The 26236-nt window shown below is 47.2% G+C and overlaps 11 protein-coding genes across 11 annotated transcripts; 6 read left to right on the plus strand and 5 right to left on the minus strand.

The window, feature by feature from the left end:
* Positions 1 to 344: 344 nt before the first annotated feature.
* Positions 345 to 1576, plus strand: K444DRAFT_661419 (uncharacterized protein; the record flags this gene model as incomplete). Its single annotated transcript, XM_024886583.1, has 2 exons — positions 345 to 959; positions 1007 to 1576. The coding sequence occupies 2 exons, from the start codon at positions 345 to 347 to the stop codon at positions 1553 to 1555; spliced, it is 1164 nt and encodes a 387-aa protein (XP_024739076.1). The 3' UTR covers positions 1556 to 1576.
* Positions 1577 to 2492: 916 nt separating this feature from the next.
* K444DRAFT_627140 (uncharacterized protein) lies at positions 2493 to 2921 on the plus strand (the record flags this gene model as incomplete). The annotated part of the gene is made up of 1 exon (XM_024882765.1): positions 2493 to 2921. The coding sequence occupies one exon, from the start codon at positions 2493 to 2495 to the stop codon at positions 2919 to 2921; it is 429 nt and encodes a 142-aa protein (XP_024739077.1).
* Positions 2922 to 4032: 1111 nt separating this feature from the next.
* On the plus strand, positions 4033 to 4971 carry K444DRAFT_716515 (uncharacterized protein; the record flags this gene model as incomplete). Its single annotated transcript, XM_024888387.1, has 2 exons — positions 4033 to 4531; positions 4592 to 4971. The coding sequence occupies 2 exons, from the start codon at positions 4033 to 4035 to the stop codon at positions 4822 to 4824; spliced, it is 732 nt and encodes a 243-aa protein (XP_024739078.1). The 3' UTR covers positions 4825 to 4971.
* Positions 4972 to 5135: 164 nt separating this feature from the next.
* K444DRAFT_336475 (acid protease) lies at positions 5136 to 7166 on the minus strand. Its single transcript, XM_024871988.1, has 2 exons — positions 7065 to 7166; positions 5136 to 6996 (listed from the first exon to the last, which is right to left on the minus strand). Exon 2 carries the CDS (start codon positions 6833 to 6835, stop codon positions 5177 to 5179), a length of 1659 nt encoding a protein of 552 aa, XP_024739079.1. The 5' UTR covers positions 6836 to 6996; positions 7065 to 7166; the 3' UTR covers positions 5136 to 5176.
* On the minus strand, positions 7009 to 9811 carry K444DRAFT_557104 (acetyl-CoA synthetase-like protein). Its single transcript, XM_024876769.1, has 5 exons — positions 8547 to 9811; positions 8309 to 8503; positions 7935 to 8262; positions 7592 to 7879; positions 7009 to 7543 (listed from the first exon to the last, which is right to left on the minus strand). Exons 1-5 carry the CDS (start codon positions 9794 to 9796, stop codon positions 7451 to 7453), a joined length of 2154 nt encoding a protein of 717 aa, XP_024739080.1. The 5' UTR covers positions 9797 to 9811; the 3' UTR covers positions 7009 to 7450.
* A 140-nt stretch (positions 9812 to 9951) lies between these two features.
* K444DRAFT_336481 (uncharacterized protein) lies at positions 9952 to 11710 on the minus strand. The gene is made up of 4 exons (XM_024871989.1): positions 11230 to 11710; positions 10717 to 11182; positions 10536 to 10604; positions 9952 to 10426 (listed from the first exon to the last, which is right to left on the minus strand). Exons 1-4 carry the CDS (start codon positions 11293 to 11295, stop codon positions 10254 to 10256), a joined length of 774 nt encoding a protein of 257 aa, XP_024739081.1. The 5' UTR covers positions 11296 to 11710; the 3' UTR covers positions 9952 to 10253.
* A 1792-nt stretch (positions 11711 to 13502) lies between these two features.
* On the minus strand, positions 13503 to 15590 carry K444DRAFT_661423 (uncharacterized protein). The gene is made up of 4 exons (XM_024886584.1): positions 15374 to 15590; positions 15149 to 15323; positions 14752 to 15101; positions 13503 to 14693 (listed from the first exon to the last, which is right to left on the minus strand). The coding sequence occupies exons 1-4, from the start codon at positions 15487 to 15489 to the stop codon at positions 13655 to 13657; spliced, it is 1680 nt and encodes a 559-aa protein (XP_024739082.1). The 5' UTR covers positions 15490 to 15590; the 3' UTR covers positions 13503 to 13654.
* A 1073-nt stretch (positions 15591 to 16663) lies between these two features.
* K444DRAFT_641633 (Cupredoxin) lies at positions 16664 to 19033 on the plus strand (the record flags this gene model as incomplete). Its single annotated transcript, XM_024884647.1, has 7 exons — positions 16664 to 16746; positions 16907 to 17179; positions 17233 to 18116; positions 18175 to 18303; positions 18353 to 18402; positions 18455 to 18896; positions 19011 to 19033. 7 exons carry the CDS (start codon positions 16664 to 16666, stop codon positions 19031 to 19033), a joined length of 1884 nt encoding a protein of 627 aa, XP_024739083.1.
* A 496-nt stretch (positions 19034 to 19529) lies between these two features.
* Positions 19530 to 20757, plus strand: K444DRAFT_336527 (uncharacterized protein). Its single transcript, XM_024871991.1, has 3 exons — positions 19530 to 19632; positions 19695 to 20317; positions 20362 to 20757. Exons 1-3 carry the CDS (start codon positions 19629 to 19631, stop codon positions 20590 to 20592), a joined length of 858 nt encoding a protein of 285 aa, XP_024739084.1. The 5' UTR covers positions 19530 to 19628; the 3' UTR covers positions 20593 to 20757.
* Positions 20758 to 20922: 165 nt separating this feature from the next.
* K444DRAFT_641635 (putative amino acid transporter) lies at positions 20923 to 22592 on the minus strand (the record flags this gene model as incomplete). Its single annotated transcript, XM_024884648.1, has 5 exons — positions 20923 to 21761; positions 21824 to 22066; positions 22127 to 22242; positions 22297 to 22405; positions 22463 to 22592. 5 exons carry the CDS (start codon positions 22590 to 22592, stop codon positions 20923 to 20925), a joined length of 1437 nt encoding a protein of 478 aa, XP_024739085.1.
* A 1339-nt stretch (positions 22593 to 23931) lies between these two features.
* Positions 23932 to 25194, plus strand: K444DRAFT_610289 (uncharacterized protein). Its single transcript, XM_024879719.1, has one exon. The coding sequence runs from the start codon at positions 24024 to 24026 to the stop codon at positions 25062 to 25064; it is 1041 nt and encodes a 346-aa protein (XP_024739086.1). The 5' UTR covers positions 23932 to 24023; the 3' UTR covers positions 25065 to 25194.
* The last annotated feature ends 1042 nt before the right edge of the window (positions 25195 to 26236 follow it).

Genomic DNA, 26236 nt, shown 5'->3' on the forward strand with positions numbered 1-26236 from the left:
AGCGTGTGTGCGATTCTAAGGCTGTATCGGTTCCTTAGTAATAAACTCGGGAAATGCCAAGCGCTAAGCCAAAAAAAGATTCTGCCATCGGCACCCCTAATCGACACCAGGGGGTGGGGCGGGGGGCCGTTTTACTTTTTCCCGCAACTATTGAACGGGAAAGTTGAGGTAGCACAAGTGGCTTTGAGGCTTTCAGCTATCACTGCAATTTTTGCCTTTTCGCCGAGACACTCACCACTGCCAGAGCCTTGCGGCAAACCCTTTTTATTTAAGGCTCTGTTTCCCACGGTCGCTGGTTGGGAGACTCAATTTATGTGTACCTCCGCAGATTGACTCTCAAAAATATGGCAACTCCAAGTCATGCGCAAGAGATGTCACAGACTATTCAGACAAGAATCGAGGCGACTAGCCAGGAGATAAATCAAAATCCTCGCATGGAGGCCCCGGTTCCTTCTGTTGCCGCATTCAATGGAGGAGAGTCCGAAGAACACAGCGGGAACCCAATTAAGGATGAGAAGAGTCAACGAGCTCCCCATTATCAACCGGAAAATTCCACAGAGATCAACGAAACAGACCGGCCTATCATGTCTCAAGCTGGTGCAACACATCCTTGGGCACAGAAATCAAGCAATGGTGGCCCAGACTCAGACCCTCCAATTCCAATCTCACATGATTATTTTTCCAAGGCAACTCGCGACCAGCTTTCATCTGTTGAGATACTCTCAGAGCTATCGAGGCATCAACTTGCTGAGCTACGGCAAATGGTTGCCCTCATCGAAGTTTCGACCACCTCAAAGGTAGAATTCATTTGGGGTTCGGTCCTCCAACTTGTTGGACTCATCTTCGTTGTTGTTTTTGGGGTGTTCGCCGCGTTGGCATACATTGCTGCAGGTGTTGCGAACACACAGGCATCTGAGGCGAATCAACTTTCTCTCCTCACTTTTTGCATGTTGAATCCGGTAATAAGATTGCCTTTCCTCCTCAAAATGTGGCTAAGCCAGTTTAGAATACAACGGGGGATACTTGCGCCGCAGTTTCACAACACGGCGTAGACGCGCTCCGTGCACTTGCAGCAACCATTTTGGGCCCAACTGCAATCATCACGGCAACTTCTACGCCTTCTTCAACGTCAAGCTCAACAAGTAAGAGTTCAATATCAATAACTTTCACAAGTCCCATTACAACAAGTGCAAGTTCTTCAGCGACATTAACTCCGGCGTCAAGTCCTATAGATTCAACAAGTACGAGCTCATCCAAAATACTTGCCAGTCCCAGTGGTAATCTTACATTGGGTGTCACCCCGACTCCTTCTACTGGGAATTCTGCAACGCATTCATCCAATGATCTAAGCACACCTGCGCTGGTGGGAACCGTTGTGGGCGCAATTCTAGGCATGACGAGCATCCTTGTCTCTTGCTGCACCTTCTTCGTAAAGTTTCGGCGCATGAAAAATCACGAAAGCAGGCCAAGATTGCCCACGCCAGAGGCCGGTCAACCAGAAGGAGAGTCGGAAACTTGGAGAACTACAAGATTCAGAACGCCCCTGAATGTTTGATCTGGGTTCTCGAAGTAAAGGGAGTCTTGCGAGGAATAATTTGTCACAATGGTGGATAGAATGAGGCCCATTATTTTCTCTTGCCATATTCGAGCTTGGATCAATCCCTTTGCCTCTTCTGCAGCCAACCACATGTAACCCTTCGCCTCCTCATCCACCTTCATGTCAATTTCACTATCTTTGAGAATGAAGGCCCCAAATTGCCAGCCCCCACCTGCTTCACTGTCTGGAACAACCAGTACCAATATTTTTTTTAGAGGTTATATAGAGCCCTAGGCTCTCTAGAGGCTAAATAATAGCACTAGCGCATAGAGTCGCAGTCCACGACCTAACTCTGGCCTATAGACGATAACATCGCGCTAATGTAATTGTATGTTTGCTTTTAGACCAAAGCCTATCTAGTAGTACGTTTTCTCGGTGTGGTTAGTTGCCTCGCGCTCCTGTATTTTGGTTGCAACATATGGTCCTTTTGGTGGTGGCAATGCCGCATGCGCCACTCGTCGGCAGCAGCCGTACGCGTATCTCAATGACAGCCTTATCGTCAACACGCCTCATTCCTGTTGATTTGTCTTCCTAGTGCTTTAGTAGCTTTGCAGGCAGTATGAAATCACACAACACTGCAGCTGCACTGCCTCCACAAAATCAAATTCTAGCCCTGCCCGCACACAGCTTGCGCACAGCCCGAAGAAAGGGAAACAAATACCTCCACGATGGTGGTTTCCCAAACACATAACTGCTCACTTTCTCTCCCTACAAACATTGCCCACATTACTCCATGGCACTGCCATTCTAGTTTCACGTTTGCTGTTCAGAAACCGATATTAAACCAAACTTACACTATTTCTGTCTTCGCAGCTAATATTTGATGTAACTAATGTTTTCCTTCTATTCGCTCTTGAGCTATTTACTTATCTTATAAGGGCAACTGTGGTTTAAAATGCAGAGCGGCGACAAAGTCGAAAGGGGCAAAACTACATTAGCTCTGTATAAATACGCACCATTGTCTAGCTCGGATTTCAGACTCCTGGTTGTGGAGGGAGGAAAAGCAGATACTCCTATTATCACAAGCCTTCGAAGAACGAGTTACTTGCCAAGTCAGACAACTGGTATCCTCTCAACTATCTCCCGAATTGACCTAAATGACGAGGCTGCAATGCTTTTGGACTGGGATGCTATCTCCTATGCATGGGAAGGCCAACAACCATCAGAGACCATACTTGTTGATGGTCAAGAGCTTGGAGTTACGCCAAATGTCATGGGGATTATCAAGGATCTCCGGAAGCTAGACCAAGGGCTGTGCTATGGATTGATGCTATATGCATTAATTAAGCCGATCAAGCCGAGAAAAATTTTCAAGTCTCAATAATGAGAAGCATATAAGGTTATCAAAACGCAAAGCGTGTCGTTATTTGGCTGGGGCCAGAAACATTCTTTGGCGAAGATCGGACCGGTGCTGCCTTAGATGCAGTCTCATGGCTGCACTCTAAGATCCGAATGGGCCTAGGGGAATCCTTTACTAGCTTATCACTTGGAGAGAGGCCTCAGTTTGAGAATCTATTCGACTGCTTTAAGAGAGAAAGAAACTACGAGATCAGAGAGATACTTCCATCACTTTCTAGAAACATCTCTCAAAGACCAGCCACACCTGCTGGTTCGCCTTTTGAAACCGCTGTACAATGCCCTTGGTTCATATGGATCTGGGTTGTTCAGGAAGCAATACTGGCAAAAGTTCTTTTCGTCCAGGTCGGCTCTCGATGCGTGCTCTGGAGGGAGTTCGCAATAACTGCATTGAGATTCCTCACAAACTCTGAAGCAGACATTGCACTGAAACTTAATTCAGATGATTGTTATACTCGATACTTCCATCAACAGTATAGCGAGAGCACAAAGTCGGGAATTTCTATGATTTATCTCATAGAAACGCTGAGAAAATGGGCTCGGTGGTCAAAGTACCCAATTGCTCCTTCAGTGGTGGCTCTCATGTGCAAAAACTGCCAGGCAGTGTGAGAAATGAATAGATTAGATTAGATTAATGGCTATTAATCTAATCTAATCATGAAATATTCTCATTAGTCATATTCTATTCACGAATTGATTAAGCTCATCATGAATATGTATGAATACCTCGATTGATACACACGTGACTGGGTGGTCAGGTGATAGACTAACCTAATTAGGCAAGGATCTTGCTCTAGCACTGACTTAGCGAGCTTTTCTCTCGACTATTTAGGAGCGCTAGAGCTAGATCCTTACCTAATTAGATTAGTCTATCAGGTACTGCGGTCACGTGTGTATTAATCAAGGTATTCATGAATATTCATGATTAATTATTACGTTAATTATATTCTAATCAACTTATTCATGAATATTCATGATTAATGTGATTAATTTTTTTCGCACACTGCTGCCAGGCAACAATTCCGAATGACAAGATATATGCTGTTATCGCGCTTTTTGGACTAAAAAGCTCTTTGTCGATGGTTGGACTGAGCGCCGATTACAACTTATCTGCGCCGGAGGTTTACAAAGACTTTGTCGCCTGGTGCCTCCGACGAGAGCTAAGCTTAGGCATCTTAGCCCAACAGCGGTACAATAACGGTAAAGTCAAACCATCGCCTGATTATCCAATACTTCCTTCCTGGGCTACAGATTGGAGCGGAGTTAGCGGGTCCCTGAATTTCAACACTACGGAGACTAATCCCCTTGGTGGGAGGCTGAAGCATAGACAAAGAAATTGGGTTGATCATTGTTGCAGACGAGATGGAGATACGTTAATTGTTGGAGGTTTCACGATTGACACCATCAAGGAGCCAGCTCCCCCAAGAGTCTACTATGACCGCGACTCACAAAAGAAGTGGATTGAGTCCATACCGGAGGGCCGGGAAGAAAATTCTATATTGTTTCCCTGTGGACCACACAGTGCCGCTCAAAGCACCGCTGAGAAATTTCTAGATATGCCACATATGTGGCGAGATGGTAAGACATTATCTATTCCGAGATCAACAAAGTTTACTCGTACGCTCTTGACGGTAAAAGGTTGTCTTGCTGTTACATTTCCATATATGAATTACGAGAACAAGCCTAAAGTGTGTGCTCTATACGGTGGACGAGCCCTGTTTATTCTGCAACCAGTCCTCGGGAATACTTCTGGAACGCCACTTTACAATCTTGTCTGTGGCGACTGTCTTATTGATGGGTTTCAGAATGGCAAAGGGATTCAAATGGCGAGAAGGCTTGGCTTGCAAGAAATGGAATTTCGCATAGTGTGAGCAGTTTCTGAAAAGTATATCTGCTCCATCGCAAGATGCGACCCGCATCAAGTAATACATACATCACTGTTGCAGTAACCTAGTCATTTGGTGACATGGTCCAACATCTTCTCTTGAACACATGTTAGTTTAAAAGGATAGCAATTGCAATGATATCACAAGCATTTGTCACTATTCACAAGTACACAGCCGCAAAAGTGAATTTATATTACAGAAGATGTCTTCCTGTCTACATTTTCGAGGCCACTCACTGAAAATGGCCTGCCGCTAACCCCACAAATGCACCAGATACCTGCCCATGAAACCATCTGTTCAAGTATTTTCAAAGAATTCTCAAAATACATCAATTAACTTAAATGATGAGTCCCGCGCCAAATAACGAAGCTGCGGTGACAAGTAACCCCTGCACCAACAATCCCCTCCACCATCCACCCATGAAGTCCTTGACACTTCCAGCCGAAGCATTCTTCTTCGCAGTGCTAGTTGACCCAACGCCCTTCGCAGTCGTCGTCGCACCCGTACCCACAAGATTCGTAGCCCGGTTAGAATACGTCGTCTTGTACCCCGTCAGTGCACTGTCGCCATTCCCAGTTCCAATTGCCGTTCCGACAAAGGTGGGAACACCGCTAATGACCGTTGGCTGAGGAGCGATATCTTGCGTTGCCGTCAGAGCAGGAGTAGAAGCCACAACCGCAATAGTGCCAGGGAGGTCCTGGGTATCGGTTGCTGCGGTGATGGCTACGAGGTTGGAGCTCGTTACGTTGAAGATCGTTTGCGCAATGCCGATTTGTCGGTTATCGATATCATAGACGACGTATGCGGAGCGCAGGAACGTGTCTCCTAAGAGCAAAGGCTCGTTTGGTTGAGAGGGCGCTGAGAGACCCAGTCTGCAGATTGCGTTGCCTTTAGAGTCTGTGATGGGGTTTCCGGTCCTGAAGTTGATAAGAGGAGTGGCGAGCTGGTGGAAAGGTACTGAGATGACGGGTCCAGTTGGGCCGGCGAACTGATAGTCGAGAGTTCCTGTCATGCCACCGAGATCGCATCTTATGACCCAAGAGTAAGTTGGGTCATCCACAGCACCAAGGTAAGCTACGATCTCGCTGAGAAGGTCTTGAGGAATGATGGTGAAAGCAGTGCCGCTGTCGAGAATCACAATGTTGGGCATGTTGCTAGTCGTCAGGACAGTTGACCCCGTGCTGTCGGTCACTCCCACGGAGCTCAGGACAACTCCAAAAGAAGTGTATTGCCCTGACTGGGCGTCTGGTTGAATGTCCAGGATGCCAAGATCACCCTGGAATTTGGCCTTGTCATAGCCCCCGAACACGATGGATCCCGTAGCGGCATCCAGATCGTCCAGGTACAAGCTGTATGAACGAGTACCGACCAATCCTTGACTCTTCATAACATCCAGTAGGTTGGGGTAGGGCGTGGCGTCCATGCCCTGTGCTACTTTCGAGGCATAGAGCGCTTCATTTGTGTTGAAGCCAATGCCCATAATTCCCGTATTAACAGACACAGCCAGGGACGCAACTCCCATAGTAAGATTCTTGACCGTTTTCTGTCCGATGCTGAAAGTGTCTGCAATATAATCTCCTTCCACGCCAGAGCCTTGGGTAAAGTACTGGATCTTGAAGGTGCCTTCACTGAGGAGAGTGAGGGAAGTAGATGCAGTCTCATCAAATTCTCCTCCAGAACACGTAGATGTGGTGCCGTCGCAAGAATTTACTCCGAACATCCACACATCCGACGATCCTGTGTCGATGTCCAATGCAACCTCTTGGGGCGGGGTTCCTACACTGGCGTTGACATAGTAGAATCCGCCGCCAAGAAAGGGTACGTTTCCGAGATCCACTGTAAATGGAGCACGCTTTCCCAAACGCTCCATATCCCGCTTCCGAAGAGCCTGGGCGTGCTTCTCGTGGTTTCTGTATGTTCTGAGAGAGATTGTGCCTGGTTCGGCGAGGCACAGGCTGCCAAGGCCTAACAATACCCAGAAAACGATCGCGTGCATCGCGATTCGGGGATTGACGTACGGGGGGAAGAGACTCAAATTGTACAACCGGTTGGCGAGATCAGGTCGGAATAATGCTTTCCCCAGTTGCAAGAAGAGACTGATTTAAGGTTAAATGGGCCGTTAGGATATATGAGACGATCACTTCATCTTAAAATTTTCTGTTTGGTAGCCTGGTCAGCTGAGATATGCATGAGTAAGGCGAAGCCATCCGACAAACTGGGCCTACTTTTGTCTCATAATCAGCCCAAAGGGCGCCACTTCGCGAAACTCAGGGAGCTGAATGGACGCCAAACTGCTCGATTCGGGCCAGGCACCCAGACGAGGGAGGCTGGGGCGAACGGGGGGAGATGAGCCCAGCCAAGCACCCGCATCAACTTGTCGCTTTTTTCTGAAAACGATTGGCGGTCAATAAGAGTGCGGTATTTAAGCTTTAAAACAATTTCCCCACCTCCATGCAGAGTTGAGGCTCCGGAGGAACCGATAGGCGGCCACCTGGAGCAACTGGGTATTTAGTATTCCTTGCAAAACACGAAAAGTATTTCGGGACAAACGGTCGACTCCAATCTCCAACGATAAAAGGAACCTATAGTACGAAAGTAGTTATTCCATCGCCTACTTGTTCTTCGCGTACGCCATCTCGATGGTTTTCCGATGCCTCTCAAAAATGCCCCTCCTGTTCAGTTTCAGGGTTGCGGTGATCATGTTCTGTTTACTGTTAGCACTGAACTCGGGAAAGACGGCGCCTGGGTCTACATTTTGAGGCGTCCATTCTTCATCCGCAACCACCACACCAGCAATAATTTCGATACCCGCGAAGGAAGCTTTTCTCCCCACGGCTTGCAACTGCTTCAATACTTCTTGCTGAATTCTCTCATCATAGACCAGATCACCGATTCCGTGGCCCTGCACACCAATTGCATCAGCGAGCTTCTTCAGAGCAGGCTCAGCAGGAACGATAATGGCTATGGGATGCGTTTCTGTGATCGATGCGTAGACGCAGATGTTGGCCACCACGGTTGCTGAGCGATACACGGATTCCAGCTGTCCAAAAATCAGCACTCCCACATATCGAAAAAGGCAGGAGAAATTGAAATACCTTCTCTAAGGCAATGTACTCTCCATTCAACGTCTTCACGAGATTCTTCTTCCTATCGATAATCTTGAGATGTCCGTTTGCATCCCACTCCCCAATATCTCCCGTCTTGAACCATCCTCCCTCAAACGCAGCTTTCGTCTCTTCCTCATTTTGATAATATCCTTCCGTGATGCTAGGCCCTCGGATCCAGATTTCTCCTTGCGGTCGTGGGGTATTTGTTGCGAAGTAGCCCGCATCTGGGAAATCGACAAGCTTGATCTCAATGCACGCCGGAATGCCGCCAAGAGCATCGACCGTCCAGGCTTTGGGGTCACATAGTGCACCCATTCTGCCAGAAATTAGCGCCGGATTTGAAGGAAAGGGGGGATAAGTACGCCGCCGTCTCAGTCGATCCGTATCCGCTGACCATCGGGGTGACGGCCAAAGAGATGAACTCCTGTGTTTCCCTTGCAATGGGAGCTGCACCGTTGAAGCAGAATCTCAACCGTCCTCCCGTTGCTTCCTTGACCTTGTTAAAAACAATGGAGTCTAACAAGAAACTTCCAGGAAGTCCATTCGCCATGAGAAACCTGGCTTCATCAGAATTGCTCTCCAAAGAAAGGGGTCTCATACCTCTTCGTATAAAACGCCGACCAGAAAAGGCTCTCCACAATCCTTCCCCCTCGACTCACGTTCGCAATAATCCCCTTCTTAACAGTCTCCCAAACAGCGGGTATACCAACTAACAACGTCGGTTTCAACTCCTGGATATCACCTTTGCAATTCCTGACATTGGCTTCCGACAAGGTCCGAGGTGAGCCATAGCCCATTGTTCCACCCCAATAGATACATAAGTTCTCAAACACGAATTCAAATATGTGGGCTAGAGGGAGATATGATAGCAAACAATCACCGGGGCCTATGTACTCCCCGAAAACACTGTTTCCTCCGGCGACAGCCGCTACAACATTTGCATGCTTCAACTCCACTCCTTTTGGAGTCCCGCCGGATCCAGAAGTGTACATGATACACGCCAGATCTTCCGGCTTCGGCGGCGTTGCAGGGACAGGATTCGATTCTCCAAGTTGACGCAACTCCTCAAAACTGATGACCGTCAAATGCTCGTGAGAGTTTTTGAGGACATCTAAATCCTCCTGTCGAATCTCATGTTCGCTATCTGTGTTGTGAATGATGACTTCGATGTCCTTAGCATCTTTCAGGGTGTTGATCAAAGTCTTCAGTAACTGCGGTTCCAGGAAAATAGCCTTCGCCTTCGTGGCAAGCAGTGAATGCCGGAGTCCTTCCTCACCGAGGGTTTCGTAGGCAGTGACGATAGCCATGGATTGAGACATCGCACCGTGTGCAACGGCGAGCCAATGTGCACTCGTCGAAGCAAACATGTGCACCCTGTCCGGGGCCTCAAGACCGAGTTTCCGGAATCCAGCCCCCAGTTGCAACACCTGCGTCTCATACTCCTTGAAACTCAGATACTTATACCCGCTCAGCTCAAAATAAGTCCAGCTTTTATCGACATCCTGCACTTCTCCATTGACCATCTTCTTGACCTTCTTGGTCTCGTGATGCTTCTTGATTAAAGTCCGTGATCCTATCGCTTTCTGGTCCCCGAACTTGGAGGCTCCATGCTTCACTATGTCGTATATCGTCGCGATGCTTTCTTCGGGCCGAGAAAGCAGTTTCTTAGCATAGTTGGCATTGCGTCTAGGTATTGTCTCGCCCTCGACTTGAGGGCTGCCTGATACCTCCACGGTGAAAGGTGGCCGTTTGACCATTCGCGGCTCAAAGACCGTGGATTTGGAAGCCATGTTTGGGAAGAACAGAAACGACAAGACTAGAAGAAGAAAGGAGAAGAGGAGAATACCCATGGTAATGTAACGAACATTGTCCCTACTTGTATGTGTCAACTTCCGAGTAAATTGTTGAGAGACAGGGAGGTCAGGGTCGGGCGGGGATTGCCCCGCTTGATTATGAATTGAGAAAGGCCGAGGTTGTTAGAGGGCATTTTCCGGCCACTGCACGTGAAGCTTCAAGGGGCACAACGGGGTTTGAATTCGCCCGCAAACTAATCATTCTTCTTAAAGTTCCTCTTGTGTGGGGGAATGTATTATTTTTGAATCGTATAACACTGTACAATGTAACATCCAAGATTTCGCTGAATTAAATTGTCCCAACAGTTTCCAGTCCTTCAGAGCGCCCTACATTTCCAATTCCCAAGCAAAAGAGCACAAAGCCTGAAAATAACTAACAAGGTAACGATGACCTGTCCCAATATTATACAGAGAGCTAGCGTAATTCTCTAACGGATAACAGACAAGAGCTATCTCACTCCCCTGCAATACCTACCCCTCCTTGCCTCCCAACAATATGATCCAAAATAGCAATATGCTGCTTCAGCTTTACAACCTCCCTCTCTAGAACATCGTTTCGAGCTTCAAGTTGCTGTAGTCTTTCTTTGGCTCGGGTCATGATGAGGGATTTTGATGGTTTGGTACGTGCTGGTTGACCATGTTAGCTGGGTGGATTCCATAACTGGAAGTTGAAAGTAGAGAGTGTGGGAAGGAATTAGTTTGGGGAGGAAAGAGGTAAGGGTTCAGGGGAGCTTACAGTCGGCAGGCGTTTCAAAGAGATACAGTCCAAGCTCGGAGATTTTGTCGTTTAATCGGTCGCGATAGTCTACAGGGGATCTGTTAGCAATTTGGAATTGACTAGAAATACATCGAGGGAAGGATGAGCGGGTTTATAGAGTGGGAGGTGAAGACAAGTGTCGGCCGGAGATGGAACATACTTCTCTCCACGACAGTATGTGCCTTCCTTGCATTACTCAGCGAGGCCTCGGTCGTAGACTTGCTTCTCCGATGCGCCGGTCTCGACGTCAATTTCGGAACAGGATCGCATTTCCTTAAACTCGGGCTCCAAGAGTAATCATCTGGATCCACTTCGACCATTTCTTCATCGTCGCAGTTGCCGGCGCGATCGACTTTTTGTAATGGGGCGTTGGATGGTGGATATCGGCCATCATAAACAGGAATAATTGGCTCCACTCTAGCCGATCTTGCGTCAGATGGAAAGGTTGCATTGTTTGGACTGTTGGTTATCGATGGTAGAGATGCGGTGTAATTCGAGTGGGGAGATTCGAGTGGGGTGTATGACATTCCTGGCGGGTACCCAAGGGCTGCCGTTGTATATTGCAAAAGTGGAATATCAATAGATCTTGACATCTCCCAACCCAACGCGGAATTGCTCCATTGGTGCTGTGTGGGATTAGCAAAGCAGTAACAAACTGAGGGGCGTGACTTACATCCCAGCCAGCACCTTGAGTACCTCCGCGTGCAGGCAACGGGAAATAATTAGGTCTTGGTTCCATGTTGTACGGTCACGAATGAAAGACTGAGGTGGTGTTGTCGTAAGCTCGCCTGCTTTCGATTTGCTTCGATGCCCTCGCCTTATGGGATCCTCAGTGCTTCTCTCCTCAGCCATCTTAGCCTCCATAGCCTGCTGTCCGATTCGATTCGCTTGACAAGAAAGTTAGTTGAGGACTGGCGTTGACCCCACGGCACTAATGTGGGTCATGGGCCAAGTGTTCAGCCGCTCTTGTGCCGCCACTGGGAAGGACTGTGACGGGGACCTGCCTTGCGCAGATCTCGGAGGCGAGAGAAAAGCTTGACTAAAACATGAGAATCAACGAATGCTGGAATACCTTGCTTGGAAACGAAAGAAAGAAAGAAGAAATAGCTCGTAGCCCTGCCCAACGATCCATTCACAGTGTCCCTTAACAGCGATTGCCACGTCCCCAAGATGAAGAAACAAGATCCATAGAAAGAGCCAGACTGGAAGTGGAGGGCTGTGCCAATCGGCTCGTTCCCAACTTTGCTGAGCATTGGCTGCTGTGGGGCGTCTCGACGCTTGGCATGCGGGGTTCCCGGGTCAGCTTGTCGCCACAACTCCAGTTACTGGAGAAGGTCTTTCGGTCGGGACCCCACAACCTGTCTGACGGGACAACAGGCTACCAAGTCCAGTATCACCAACGGGAGATCGACGCGATCCTCCCTCCTGAGGGAATCCGGGACTTACTTAACGGGTAAATCCAGATTGCGCTAAATGCTGCATATCACGTCTTGGAGGACCCCGCAAGGACCCGAAAGGGTGGACAGAAGAATCGGTACTCATTTTCAATGTCCCAAGTCAACCATGGGCATTCATTTGAACTCTAGCGGTGCAGGAACTGATATTCTAGAATTTCCAACAACAACTGAAAGGAGTAGACATTAAGGTACAATATCGCATGTGTACATTGAGTGGGGAAGCATTTGCATTGCCCAGCTTGACTTGGAATGTTGCAAAGGAGGGCCGCTTTCCCGTCCATCGCGAAGCTTGTGAAAGGGAAGCCGAGAAACTCGCCATCGTCGAATTGATGGGACTGGGTGGAAGCTTGGCCTGGTGCTGAACTCAGCCGCTCCATTCGCAAATCGTGCGAGGCTTCCCAAACACGGTCCAAGAGATCCGGCTTGAGAGAGCATGAATATATTTGGTGAGGGGAACTAGGATATGACAGGTCCGCCCAAGCATAACTAGACGAAAACGGAATACTTTGACATTCCTCCGTCCCAAGCCACGAGTGCCAAGCACTTGGCGAGGTCTCGCGCACGGCGCCGCCAAGGGAAATCTTGACTTTTTGGGATTGCAAAAAAGCGCCATCGCTCGCTAGGGACTTGCATCCCATCCTTATCTCATGCGCATCCTCGTATTGAGTACTCGGAGAGCCAAGTTTGGCTGAAAGAAACAAGGAATATCTTGACACGCCGATTGGTGCCTTGCACCATAACCTGGGGACTGGACGCCAATAACTTGAGACAAGTCTAAGGGCCTGTTTTGTACGATCATATGTCTTTTAATTGCTAGTAATTACCAATAACTATTACTAGCTTTTAATACTCGATATTCAAAGCTCGTATATACTTTGTATATAGATTAAAAGTGTTTTGCAAGATATTAATTGTCACGATAAGGTGATGTTGCAGTGGTGGTAAAGAGCTTGAATTGAGCTGAAGGCTGCCTGCCAGGCTAAAAGCACTGGCTACACGCTAAGTCACGTGCAGTGGTACCACGTAACATTAATACTTAATTGTTATAAGTATTATTAATTATTAGAAAATGAAAAATAAGAAATTAATAAAGTTAAAAATGAAAAATAAATAAGTTAATAGAAATAATATTAAAACTCTTATAATTATATTAATTATTAAGTACTTATATCTTATAAATATTAGTTTTAAATATTAATAAATTATTAATATTTAAAGACATATTTAAATAAAATAAGCTTTAATTACAAATTTTAAAGCTTAGGATTTATTTATTATAAAAGTATACTATAATTAAAAAAATTACTTTTTTCTTTTATATTAAAACTAATTTTTATATAAAATATAATTTTTATAATTAAATATAATTTTTATAATTAAATATAATTTTTATAATCAAATATAATTTTTATAATCAAATATAATTTTTATAATCAAATATAAATCTTATAAAAGTAATAATTACTAGTATATAAATATATATAAAACGCTTTTATTTCTAATAGTTGAAAGCTAGTATTTGAAGGTTGAGACACAGGCCCTAAGATAAGTAAGGAAAACAGAAAGGGTAATCAAGGAATCAAGCTGAAGCGAAGTTGAAAGGCTGAATTTTTATGACGAGAATTGTTGAAACACCTAAGTCTACTTGATTGCAACTGTTGTTGATCCTCCGAACTGACTCGTGATCGTGACGCTGGTTCCTTTGCTCTTCACACTGATACTCAGGCTAAATGTTGATCCGCTTTTGGTCATCGCCGTGGCGGAAATTGGGTTGGAACCAGCAACAGCCATCGAGAGCAGTGCATTAGGGTTGTTGCTTGACGCACTGGCCGTCACCGTAATTACTCCTCTGGTGGAGCTCTGAGACGCCGAAATAATTGTTATTGTGTCTTTGGGAACCACTGAAGTGGTTGTGGCAGGAGCTGAGGTGGTTGTGGTCAGAGTAGAAGGTGGCGCTATCGTGGAAGTTGGCCTTGGTGCACAAGACGTAGTTGCGGGTGCCGAAGCACCGGGCCAAGGGCTCAGTTGTCCTACAATCACTTCACTTGCCGGAGGAGGTACTTCAAAGGATCCTGGAATGTACGGACCGGATCCTTGAGAAAGGTAAGGAATAACATCGAAGAGGTTCGGGAAAACCGGGGTCCCAAATGCTGTAAGTTCGGGAAAAGTGTATTCGAAGATGGGCTGGAAATATTGCCCTGCAGTGATGTTATTGGATGTGAGTGAGGTCCCGGTGCGGAGGCGAAAGCCCACTTGCCGTGTTGCAGGGCTGGCGTTGGTAGTGCCAAGTCGATAGACGGCTCTGCCTGTCGGAGCGACAGTCGTAGGTTGTTGCAGAACAAGGTTACGCTCAGTCACGCTTCCGGTGCAAGGGTCGACATCGACGGCAAACCATTGAATTGGTGTGGTGGGGTCAGAGGTCCATACCACCGCTCGAGTCTCCCCATTTTCGCCTCCTTGATTCGTGACAAGGCCGTAGATTGCTTCTTCACACCACAGATATGCGGGCGTTTTGCCCGGTGCGGTGAAGAACTGTAGATTGGCGTTCAGACTGTAAACTTCAAGGAGCCCGGACCCTGTCAGAGTCCCGGAAAGGTCAACATAGTCTCCAACAAGAAGAGGAGCCATCAACCGGGCATCTGGATCAGAGCTTGTAATAGTAGAAGGGTCTTTGAAGGTGCTGTTGACTGTCAGAAATAAGGATACATCTGCAGCTCTGTCGAAGACCCAGAACTTACTAAATGGATAGTGGAGCACCAGCTGAGTTCAGCGGACGATTCTTGGATGGACAGAGCAGGTCGGAACTGTCTCTAGGAATGCACATCGGAAAACCATTCTGTGCGTGGATGCTTGGATTATCCGTGTCCGCCGCCCAAAGAGGGTTTGCAGTATAGGGACGTCCGTAACGGCCAACAGGATCATTAATCACGCAATCAATGCCCCCTGAGCCTGTTGCATCGCCGTTGATTTTGAAATGGCCAGTCAAGAGATCGATTGAGGTGATGAACCCTTGGACTGTTTGGGTTGATCGCTGGGAAATGTAAACCAAGCCCGCGATGAATTGACCATTGACACGATTCCCAATCACCTAGGTCTGTTAGCACATAACTTCATGAGACGTCCACAAGAACTCGCATTTGCTTCCCATGAGATACCGCCCGGTAAATTTGCGACTCCATTTTTGAAGAGCTCTCCCCAAGCAACACTGACTGACGGAAGCGTGGCAAGAAGGTTGCTTGGAACCGTGATCATTTGGCCATCTACAATGATCGAACCCCCTGCTAAGGGACCACCTGCATTTAATGTCATGCTATCGAGCCCAAGTTAGCAGAAGGCGACCCCAACAAATTTGATACGCACCCATTGATAGTGCCAACGATGTTGAACGGCGTTGGATCATATGGAACTTGTCCTAAACCAAAAGAGACGCCGCACACGAGAGTAATCAGAACTCCCACGAAGAAGTTGATATGCATGATGAAATGTGGATCTGCCGTATACTTTGACACTTGAGGGAAGTAGCTGCTCACAACCTACAGAGGAATTGAGACAGCTTTGTATACAAGCCAAAAATGAGATTATGACGCTTTCAAAATGCCTTACCTGACAATTATAAAGAGTCAGAAAAAGATCTGTAACGTTGCCTCAGATCCATCAGCCACGAATCTGGACTGTTCACGTCACCGTGGTATGAAAGGTTGTCACGTCCAGGCCGGATCCGGATCAAGGCTTGAATGCCCGCTGTCGGCGTCTGAATATCGAGAGACTTCCCCGTACGCGCAGCTTGGCAGTCTCGTGGACGCGAGAACTCGAGACATCATGATCAATTGGGCCGTCGAAACCACCAACGACATTGTTGTTGATGGATTGTGATGGGGGGACGTGACCAAGACGTCAAAATATCGTTTATTACATAACCCAAGCTAAACCTGGAGTGGTTAGCTTCGAGGGAAAGATTTGAGTTCTGGACCACTTGGCATCATGAACAAACAACCCACCACCATTGACAGGCCCCTCAAAAGACTACTTTTAAAATCAACAGCAAGCTATTGGAACAAGTGCATGGCTGCTGCAAGCCTGCAACCTGGGAATCGTGTGAATTGCCCGGAAAACCACTCGACTGCAGACGCACTCTACCTTTCTTGGACCCACAAGGACCCCATGGAGCATCAGCCGACACCTTCCCTATCGCCACCGCAGTCGGTACGGCCTATTTTGAGATGTCAGGAACTGTGATGCCATGGGAGGAGCCGACGGACCAGAATCTCTCCGGCTGGCGAGCCTGCTAGCAATCGCCATCTCATTCTGCATGCATCGCTGGAGAGGAAAATATTTTGTCTCAAAGTCTGCAAACCTCCAGACACGGGAAATCACAGCATATTCTCCCCAGCCTGCGCACCTAGACCGGCGGCACGGCCAGGGCCAAGAATTCAGCTCGAATCTCGAGCATTTTTGTGGATCAAGCTTTCGAGAACATGACAATGGAATACGTTTAGATACGCCATGATATTGGAAGTATTCCATATGCTGTAGCTCTGGCTCCTTTGGCCGAGTATATATTTCAATTTCTCCTTACTCGACAAGTGTCTCATCAGTTCGCTCAGATATTGCGGCTTCATTCACGAGACTTCTCACTCAAACCAGCTCACCATGCTTCGTCAAGCTTCGATTCTCTGGGGTCTTGTCTTGGCGGGTACTGTAAGGGCAGGTATCAATTCCTGGGTATCGCCTGAGTACGTCAGTTGTTGATTTAACCCTGTCTCTTCATTTATGCCCAAGCTTGGCCGGCGCCTTTGCTTTCTCCCCAAGTTGTCAAAGGCTTTTGATTTTAATTGATTCATGGCTGTCGAAGCTTGGACAACACATCACGACCGATCACTGACATTTGCTCAGATACAAATACATATTCCAATTCCCTCTCCCCATACCTCCGCCTTTACCACCATCGGCAACCTATACCAATGAAACGACCGGAAAGTCTATCGACTTCTATGAACTTGATATTCGATCGTTTGAAAAGCAGGTCTATCCAAATCTGGGGACCACAACCCTTGTGGGCTATAATGGAATCGCACCTGGTCCTACCTTGTATATGACACGCGGCCGAGAGGCTGTTGTCCGATTCGTCAACAAATATGATCGGCCCTCGTCTATTCATCTTCATGGGTATGTCACCGAGTCCCTTCCTTGCGGCACGAGACTTTGCTCAAGATTAAAAGGTCTTACTCGAGAACCCCATTTGACGGATGGGCTGAAGACGTCACAGGACCGGGTCAATATAAAGACTATTATTACCCAAATGTCCAACCTGTCAGGACTTTGTGGTATCACGACCATGCAATTGGCATCACCGCCGTCAACGCATACTTCGGGCAGGCTGGCTTTTACATTCTCTCAGATTCCACCGTTCAAGACAAACTAAAACTCCCATCCGGTGATTACGATGTGCCTCTCATGCTGGCGAGTAAGCAGTTCCTTCCTAGCGGGAAACTATTATCTCCGGAGAATGAACGAGACAGCTTATTTGGTGATGTAAATACCGTCAATGGTCAGCCATGGCCATACATGAATGTCGAAAATCGAAAGTACAAATTCCGTCTAGTGGATGCATCAATCTCGAGGAGTTACAGCCTTTATCTTGTAGCTGATTCTAATCCCAAGACTCGACTTCCTTTCACAGTCGTCGGTGCTGATGCGGGTTATCTTGATCACCCAGTACCCACCACAAACCTGGTGATTGCCATGGCCGAAAGATACGAGATCGTGATCGACTTCGATAAATACAAAGGTCAAAACATGACCCTGATGAATGATCGCAACTTCCAAACAAACCCAGATTATCCGGCCACTGACAAAGTTCTTCGATTCGTGGTCGGGACAAGTACGAGCTCTTCGAATGGGAACGGGGATATTCCTAGTCTCTTGTCTGATCTTGTCATTCCAAATCCGCAGACTACAGTCGATAAGACTTTTGAATTCGGGAAAGGTAGTGGCGGCCAATGGTTGATCAATGGTATTGGATTTGAAGATGTGAAGAATCGTGTCATTGCATACCCGTCGCAAGGTAAAACCCAGCGATGGCGTCTTGTTAACAAGGGTGGCGGTAAGATTCCAAGAGTTTCTGGATAGATGTCTGAGGTCAACACTGACTCGGGTCATAGGATGGAGCCATCCAATTCATATCCATCTCATCGACTTTCAGGTAGTTGCACGGACTGGATCGGGTCGACAAGGAGTCACACCATACGAAGCAGCCGCCCTCAAAGACGTGGTCTACTTGGGTACCAATGGTAAGCTCGCAAGTCCTACCCACGAACCGCATTGCTAAAAAGAGACTAGAACAAGTTGACGTCATTGCAAACTTTGCTCCTTGGTCAGGGGTCTACATGGTAAGCCCGAAAGCTCGTGAAACTCCCCACAATGTCCTGAGAATTCATCTAGTTTCACTGCCATAACCTCGTCCACGAAGATCACGACATGATGGCCGCCTTCAACGTCTCCCAAGTCGACCTCTCCACCTACGGCTACCCCCAAAAAATCTCCTTCAACGACCCCATGGCATCCCTCTTCCGCTCAAAAACCTATACCGGGACCGACCTCTCCCAAGTAAAAGATGTCCTGCTCCCCTATTTCCAAAATCTCGACGCATATCCTGACTCTCACGAAATTGAAAAGGCGCTTGATGATTATTATAAGAACCCTCCGTCTTCTTCGAAGTCCTCGACACCGGCGAGCACTACCCCAACAACGCTTCAGACGAGTACCACGGCTACTACGGTGAAGTCTACGACGGTTGGGACTACGACGAAGAGTGAGGATAAACTGAAAACGACGACTAGTGCGAGATCGGAGGATAAGGCGAAGATGGCGACGCCGGTGACGAGTTCGTCGTGCTCTCAAGGCAAGGGGAAGAACACGTGTAAATGAAGCCCGGATAGATGAGAAGCCATGGTTCTTTGAATTTATGAAAGTTTATTGTTTCAAAATCTGCTTCCAGAACGGAAGACTTCAAGATTGTAAGATTGCATTCCACGAGTCTAGAGGGAAGGTATTCGCAACTAATATACCTTCATGATCACATGATCACATGATCCCCCCATTTTTGAATTCCAAATTTGGTAGGTCTATGCGAGCAACATCCTCCGCTCATAGCTTCAGATGATCGCCAAATTGACTCAACTGTCAAGAATATATATCTTAAAGCCGCCTCAACATTCTGTTTCAGGTCGATGATTTGGATACTCATTACGTCATGGACCTCCTACATTTGGGGTTCGCGATGGCTTCACTTTTCATCATTGCCATCTGGGTGTCTCGCCACTATCATCTCAGGTCTTTAATTCGACGGGGGCTAAAATATGAGGTACGAGACCATTATGGAATTTCGCCTTTTCCTTCATTTCGATCAATTACATAAGTCTCAACTTTTTCTCGGAAAATAAGGACCTTTTGAGCGGCAGTTCGCTGACTTCCTCAACAGATCACTCAATACTCCCCACTCGACAGCAAAGATGCCTCTATCGAGCCCTATCATATTGAGCCCCTACTAGACTTCAACTGGCGCACAACCCCACCCTTAAAATTCCGAAATTTCAAATCAAAATACCATCTAACAATGGGCAAGTCGTCCTTTCTTACCTCTCTATTACCACGCACGACCCCTCATTAACGGCCCCCACAGGCCTCACAAACACAACTTTCTCCGAACTCATCCAAATAGACTGCAACTATCTCTCCCGCCTGTCTCTCCGCAAACAGATCATACGAGATCACCAAGAGATAGCAATCCAAGCCCATCCTTCCATAACCCCCGCAGTAAACGAACTGTACACCTGGCTCGTAGGCACTTACCTGCCAACCCGGTTTCCCACCCTGTTTACTCTCTTCCCAGCCTCTCTATACAATACCGCAACATCCCTCTCCCTCGCTCTCGCGCCTCCTTCGGACCCAGTCAAAACCCTAGAAATCCTAGGTGAAAACCTGGACGAAGATTTCCTCCTCCTCCTCCCTTCTGAGGACGGAGACGGGTATAAACTCCGAGGTTACGTAACCTGCTTTCCCGCGGGCTTCAACACCCTCGAGAAATTCGGAAAGAAATTAAGGGATATCCACGCTCCTGTTCCAGGCTACAAAACCAAGTTAGAAAAGAGTATGGATCGTTTCTTTGATAGACTTGAGGTGGGGAAGGTGGTTTTGAGGAGCAATTGGAGTATTACGACGCATGAGAGGTTGTATGCTGTGGGTGGAGGGAATCATCTTTATGAAGGGGAGGTGCCGGAGGATGAGGTGGTGGATATAAATAATGTTTGTTTGCCCCTTTCCCTCAATGCTGGTCTGACGGGAAATAGACTTTCCTGAGATGTGAGCGGCAGACGTTGCATAGACTTCCAGAGAGTAGGGCACTGGTGTTTGCGTTCAAGACATATATGTATCCGATTAGAGAGATTAAGAAGGAGGGGATGGGTAAGGAGTTGGCAATGGCGATTGATGGGTTGAAGGAAGGGAGTGTGCCGGAGATGATGTTTTACAAAAGGGGGGTTGTGTGGGGGGAGGCGGTCAAGGAGTTTCTGAGGAACTGAGGTCGATGGAATATGCAGGCGTCGGAGGTACAGAGGTTGAATAGCTGGGCGTATATCCATTTTGGAGCGCAAATAGCGTCAGATTCCGGAGAGAAGAGGAGATTTGGCTTCCATTTTCAAATCCAGTTTCTGTAGTTCCTGGCCATGAGATTTTGTGATGATCCCCTTGATATATCAAGCAACACGAGTGTTGACTCAAGACTGTTTCCACCGTTCCCTCATTCGAGCTATCTGTATTACTTTCTCTAAAATATTTAATCCTCCCTTTTCTCGAACCTAGTTCAAGTAAGCGGGGTATATGTATTCCTTTCACTCTAATCCATTCATTCCTCAGATAGCCAAATTAGCACAGCTGAACGCCGGTCTCGTTCCACCGGAGTAATCCCCAATAATAGCCTCAACGGCTGCGTACAATCCCGGACCCAGCAAAAACAACCCAACCGCCATAACAAACACATGAATGACAGTCATAATCGACCTTCCAAGCCCCTTAAACAACTCCCTCTTATACATCTCCCAGTAGGCCACAGCGAAGAAGATGAATCCGAAGAACGAATCGAAAGCAGCGCCGAGAAGGGAGAGGAAATCTCCCATGCTGGGAACGACTTCGGAGAAGATGAAGGCGATGATCCAGATTCCGGCCATGACGGCGGCCCAGACGCCCCAGCCGATCACGGTGTTGCTGTGTGCGTGGTGCGACTTGCCCATAATACGGAAGTAGACGAACTTTGCGCTAACATTGGCGTAGATAACACCAATCACCAGTGTAGGCACAATTACAAAGGCAAAGGAAGCTTTTTTATAAGCCACAACTCCGAGGGAACCGAAGGCAGGGGCGGTGGAGTATTGGCCAAGGTATCTGAATCCAATCGACGGGGGAACAATGAATAGAAAGACAGAGATTCCGGTCAAAACTGCGAGGGACTTAGGAAAATCTTGGGGCCGTTCCATCTCGGAGATGAAGGTTGGGAAGAGGATTTGCGGGACCCAGAGGAAGGTGATGTTGAGGACGGCGTTCATGCAGTTCACCCATGTTGTGCCCGGGAGAGGGAAGGTGTAGGTGCGGACTAGGCCGTCGGTGGGGTAGTCGCCGTTGTAGCCGTAGAGGGGTGCGTCTTCGATGCCAGCAAAGACAAGGAAGAGGAGGATAGCTATACCCATGCAAGCAGCTGTGTTCAACTAGTGAGCAGCAAGCCTGGGGTGGATAGGGGCGAGTGTTGTATCCACTCACCTGAGAACATCGACATAAAAGAGACATGCTTCAAGGTCCTTGGCAGGGACATCACAATACCCATCAGCGTGCAAATGACTGAGAAGACAACAGTGCACTGCGAGTGATCTGATAGGGTGTTGAGGACCCTGGCTCCGGTGAGAACATGGAAACCGATTAGAAGGATGTTATTGGCCAGAAGCATGAATCCGGTCCATTCGTAGGCAATTTTGCTCTTTCCGAATACCTCGTATCCGAAGTCACCTATTTGGGGTAATGTTATCAGTCTTGTAGATAGGTGCATAGGAAATGGGATGCGCTTACAGATATCCTTGATCTGGGGGTTTTTCATGATGAATTTGTGCATAGTGATTGAGGTGATCCAGAAGAGGATGCCAGCTCCCACCATGGTTATGATGCCGGGAACCCATCCTAACACGCTATTGAGATATCTGTTAGCTTTGTATTTGAGCTTTGGACCAGTGAAAGCTTACGAGAGTGACCATGTCTGCGCCATAATAGCAAGACAGACCTGATCTCCGGCGAGGAGCCACGCGGCTTTCTGCCACGACATCGTCCGGAGCTTGATCTCATGTTTGTGGTCTATAAACAATAACTGTCAGTGAGGCTCTATGTTTAGGAATTTGCATCAATTCTCACCTTCTTGAATCAATGCAGTGAAGGAAAGATGTCCATCGGATTCATCGCCGGCCTCAAGGCCATCGACCGCGTATTCCCTCTTCTCCTTCTTGTCGACACTCTCAGCGGGGTATTCGTGAATAGCAGACATCGCTGGGGTGTGGTTGGATGGTATCAAATATTAAAGATACGAGGGATACCTTGAGGTCTGGAGAAGAAGGAAAGAAGGAAGGAAGGGTTTGCGGACCTTGCAAGTTTAATAGTAGTTGCATGCAGGGCCTTATCTAATACCAAGCAGTAACAATCCTTGGAGGGAAACCTGGATCCTGGAAGCATGCAGATCTTCTAGCGGCTCCTTGCACTTGCATTGTTGCCTCTAAACGCTGTCCTTGGCCCCGCGCCAGCCCGCCACCAGCCCGCCACACCCGCGGGGGCGGATGGCAGTCGTGTTAGGGCCGAGCCTTGTAGGCTGACTACCTCCGTATTGGTGCGATATGGTGTGCTATCTCATCATTATCACGGTCAGGCTTCATTGGCTGCTAGACCAAGTTGCTGCAGGGAGTGGAGCCGGCTGCGCCGACTTACAGGGTCTGGAGCGCCTGGAATCTGCAGTTGGGTCAGCCAAACAGGGAACTTGTGACCTATTGTACTACTAAGTTCCCAACCACCCAACTTCCGCCCCTGTCTAGTAATCCTCCATTTCCACATCACTTTCTCACCACGCTTCTCAGCTCACTGTCACCTCACTACGAAGTAGCTTACGTTTGATCACTCAAAATTTGGGAAAATGTAAAACGGCAAACCCCCGGGTGTTGATTGGGGGCTGGAGGGACCAAAGTAGAGGCGCTCGGACAGGAATACCAAAAATTTAGCTTTCTCTTTAAATTTATTTTACTTTATAAGAAAGTAACAAAAGTTAATACTTTCTTTATCTTCTTATAGCGCTATTTAAATACATATTTTATTATAAAATATTAAATAGTAATAGTTCTTTAAACTAAAAAAGTTGAAAAAGTTAAATTTTATAACTTAAAAATAAGCTTAAGAAAGCTTAGAAATTTAGCAAATAAGTCCCTAAACTAGATATAAGAGCCTTATAAGTCTTTAAAACTAGAACTTAATTAATTAATATATATATTATTTTTAGGAATTTCTTTATTATAATTTCAGAAATACTTAATTATATTATAAAGTTTATAATATACTAGCGTGTACTTATATTGAAAATCTAACTTAAGGTCTCTAAATACGCTGCCCCCCAATTGATGCCCCAATCGACACCCGGAGGGGCGGGGGGGTTCGTTTTATATATTCCCACCGTAAGGTGCAACTGAAGTGCGGACTTCTGCCTGAGGGTCTTGTCACACGACAGTCGTGATTGCTGGAGCGTCACGGGCTTCTATTGCCTGAGGATTGGTTTTGGCCTTAGCATTACCCCGCTTTTCGATATGTTGCCCACAAGCACTTCTTGATCTGCTTATCAGCTTTGACTTCAACCTCTATTCTTGCAAGGTGCTCGTTATCTTATAATCCTCTATCTGTTTAAGTGACGAAAAATCTATCTAATTCTCCTACCGCTATCATGGCATCTCCAGCAGATATTGTGGCCTCAATGAGGAGTCTAGATCTTAGTCCCTCTCCACATCTTTCAAACCCGAAGGCCGAGTTAAACAAGACGAACACGAAGGCTGCTAATTCTCAATCCAAACTCAACCCCCAGATTTTCAAAACAAATCCGATCAATGTCCCAAATAGGCCTTCAAGATCTCAATCGTCAAAGTCCCAACCGTCGAAATCTCAACCGAAGTGTCCACTGGCCTTCCCGGTATATACTCCTTTGAGGCCACTACCCAAGATCGCAGATGGGGGAAAGGCGATACAGTTTCAAGCGAGAGCTGAGCTTGGTGCCACCCCTGCATCGCCCAGGGAGATTAAGAGAAATCCACGAAACTATACCAAGAGATCGAACTCGGCTGCTATTGCAACTCAACCAGTACCCAGTGCGGCTCCCTTGTCGAGTCGGCCGCTATCGAGTCCAGTACAGCCCAAACCCCAAGCAACATCACCGCTCCAGGGATTGACTGAGGAATTCCCTCAGCAGACCTTCAGATATGTCGTTCAAGTTTCAGGGGACTCGGACAGTTTGGAGGGCATCGTCGGAGTGTATAGCGAGCTTGAGAGAGCGAATGAATGTGCAAAAGGATATGTTGGGAGGTGGGGAGTTGGGAAGAGCGAGATTGTAGATATCCAGAGCAGTTTTGGGCATAGATCCAAGGTGATGAGGAGGAGTTGGAAGAATGGGACGAGTGAGATTAGAGTTGACGGGGCGTGGGTTAAGGTCTTGCCTAAGGAATTCACAGCTCTAGAAGAAGGAGATGATAAAATGTATCTGGCAGTTGATAGGAGTGGTAGTGGGTTGTTTGTTATTGGTATTTTTTCCAAACAAGAACCCGCGGGGGAAGCATGTGAGAAATATCGAGACCAGTTGGCTTATTGCTCTGCGCTTGAGGAGAAGGAGCAATGGTTTGATGGGCAGGGGATCTTCCATTCGAAGGGGAAGATTGGTGGTAAGGGCCACCATTGGTTTGTGGTGGAGTATCCCTTAGATGGGAAGGTGAAGTGATGAGGTCCTGCAAGCCGGCTATCAGAGGTTCAAAATAATAATTGGGCATAGTTGCAGACAGATTGGCATAGATCGACCGAGACTTTTCAAAGTTCAAACGCAACCAATTTCGCTTTCTACAGGAAACATTATTTAGAGCTCTTTTCCAGCGAGCTTTAATTAATTCTTTTACTCTTAATATAACTTTCTCGAGAATTTGTGCCTGCTCAAACAAGATACAAGTTCCCCATTCATCGGTACGCTGAACTAGAATTTCCAATAGGGAGAGGCTCGCCGCATCTGTAGGAGACATTAAGAAAGAGCCTTTGCTTGATGTCATGTTCCAACTCAGGCACCCAGCCGGCCCATTTACAGCCGTTGCAGCGTTTAATGATTGGCTTGCGACGCTTAGGAGGGGTGCACCTCCGGGTCTAAATGTAGACCTAGGTCCTTGGCGTTCCGGATTACTTGATGACATCCCCATTGTCTTCACGCATGCTGATTTGCATCGCAGCAACATCTGGTATCCCAAGACGCAAATGGAATACCCCGCATTACGGCGGTCATTGATTGGCATCAATCAGGATGGTATCCAGCTTCGTAGGAGTTTTACAAAACACGTCTCACGTGTAAGTTTCCAGGAAATGATCAGTGGGAACTTGAATTCATACTAGAGTTTCTGCAGGCTTCCGAGGATACATCGCTTGGGATTATTTTTTACAGGGGGTTGGTCTTTAGGGCGGTACGACTTTTACTCTGCATAAACTTGTAGAGAGAGAAGTTTCAGGCGCGAAGAAGTCTGAGACGTATGCGAGGGCAATGTCAATTGGCTCGCTCGCTGATACGTTGCTACTCCAATTGTAAAGCTGCCTTCGCACCTTCGTCAATCTCATTGTGATGCTCCGTCCACGCCCGCCAAATTTAGTTGCGAATCGAACCTGAAACTTAACCCCCCCGATTAATTTGTTAACAGCAGCACACCCGGCTTCCCTTTAAAACTTATATCAAACGATACGTAGTTTATAAAGCTATACTCCACAAAATTGTAAAAATCTAATTGCAATTATTATAGGAGTTATTATAGAAAACGTTGATTTTCGGGCCAGATTTGTGTGTATCACGACTGACCAGGGCGCTGATCCATCCCATCTGTCAATACGAGCGGTTTGGAAATCGGGCGCTATTTGGGCTAA

This window comes from Hyaloscypha bicolor, assembly GCF_002865645.1.
Source record: "Hyaloscypha bicolor E unplaced genomic scaffold K444scaffold_53, whole genome shotgun sequence".
Lineage (NCBI taxonomy): Eukaryota > Fungi > Ascomycota > Leotiomycetes > Helotiales > Hyaloscyphaceae > Hyaloscypha > Hyaloscypha bicolor.